At 43.1% G+C, this 1,442-nt stretch overlaps 1 protein-coding gene across 1 annotated transcript; it reads left to right on the forward strand.

Moving 5' to 3' along the window:
• Nucleotides 1-337: 337 nt before the first annotated feature.
• LOC110109849 lies at nucleotides 338-1,165 on the forward strand. Its single transcript, XM_020841054.1, has one exon. The coding sequence runs from the start codon at nucleotides 338-340 to the stop codon at nucleotides 1,163-1,165; it is 828 nt and encodes a 275-aa protein (XP_020696713.1).
• Nucleotides 1,166-1,442: the final 277 nt, after the last annotated feature.

Genomic DNA, 1,442 nt, shown 5'->3' on the forward strand with positions numbered 1-1,442 from the left:
TGTTAATGCTGTTTCGATGGGGCGCGGGACGTCCAATGAGGGAGGAATTGCCTTACAGAGCGGTGCTAACAACAAGAATGTAGAGGCGAAATTTGTGCCGAGATCGAAAGGTCAGTTCAAAGACAATCCATATGTTAAACCTTCAACTATTAAGTGTTTTAGGTGCTTCCAGCAAGGGTATAAATCCAACGAGTTCCCAACACGTCCGCAACTTCACATAATTGAAGGCGAGGATGACGCTGAAATTGAAGATGTAGAGGATGATGCAGAAAATACACTGTAGGAAGTAGGAGGAGATGATGGAGATCCGTTAGTTTGTGTAATACAAAAACTACTTATGGCGCCAAGATTAACAGATAAATCACAGAGAAACCGCATCTTCAAGACTAAAGGCACAATTAAGGGCAAGGTTTGCGATATACTTGTGGACAGTGGTTACACTGAAAATGTGATCTCAAAGGCTGCGGTCCAAGCCTTACAACTTAAAACAGTGCCAAATTTGCATCCATACAAGGTGAGTTGGGTAAAAAAAGGGGTTGAAATAGCTGTCATCGAAAGCTGTTGTGTCCCATTTTCTATTGGGAAGAACTATGTCAGTGAAGTTGTTTGTGATGTAATTGATATGGATGCAAGCCATTGGATCCTCGGGAGACCGTGGCAGTTTGACATGAGTGCCACCCATGACTGTAGATCTAATACGTACACATTCAGTTGGAAGGGAAAAACACTGAGATTATTACCGGGCCAGGGAGATTCTGAACCGAGCAATCACAACAACAAATTATTAATGTTGGTAGTGTCCAGAAATCAGTTATTGCATGCTTGGAGGGGCTCATCTCAAATTTTGGCACTCATTGTAAAGGAACAAGCGCTGATGGGAGATAAAAACTGTCCAGAAACTGTGAAGGGGTTGCTGGAAAGATATGCCGATTTGGGACCTACTGAGCTCCCGGCGGAATTACCGCCTCTAAGGAATATTCAACACAGCATTGATCTAATACCTGAATCTACTATACCGAACCTACTGCATTATAGATTGTGTCCGAAGGAACAAAAAGTATTGCAGCAGCTAGTGGATGAGTTGCTCGACAAACAGCTGATCCAGCACAATTTGAGTCCGTGTGCAGTACCCGCCTTGTTGGTACCCAAGAAGGATGGAAGCTGACGAATGTGTGTCGATAGCAGGGCAGTTAATAAAATTACTGTTAAATTCAGATTTTTGATGCCAAGGATAGAAGAAATGCTGGAAAGGTTGGTGGGAGCACAAATCTTCACGAAATTAGACCTCCGCAGCGGCTATCATCAAATTAGGATCAAGCCTGGAGACGAATGGAAGACGACATTTAAAACGCGTGAGGGATTATATGAGTGGAGTGTAATGCCATTTGGATTATGCAACACCCCTGCAAACTTTATGAGATTGATGAATGAAGTGCTCAAAC

The sequence above is a fragment of the Dendrobium catenatum genome, unplaced genomic scaffold (assembly GCF_001605985.2).
Source record: "Dendrobium catenatum unplaced genomic scaffold, ASM160598v2 fragScaff_scaffold_315, whole genome shotgun sequence".
NCBI classification, from domain to species: Eukaryota; Viridiplantae; Streptophyta; class Magnoliopsida; order Asparagales; family Orchidaceae; genus Dendrobium; species Dendrobium catenatum.

Coding starts and splice junctions, on each gene's coding strand:
- LOC110109849 (XM_020841054.1), top strand. CDS start 338: ATGGCGCCAAGATTAACAGATAAATCACAGAGAAACCGCATCTTCAAG.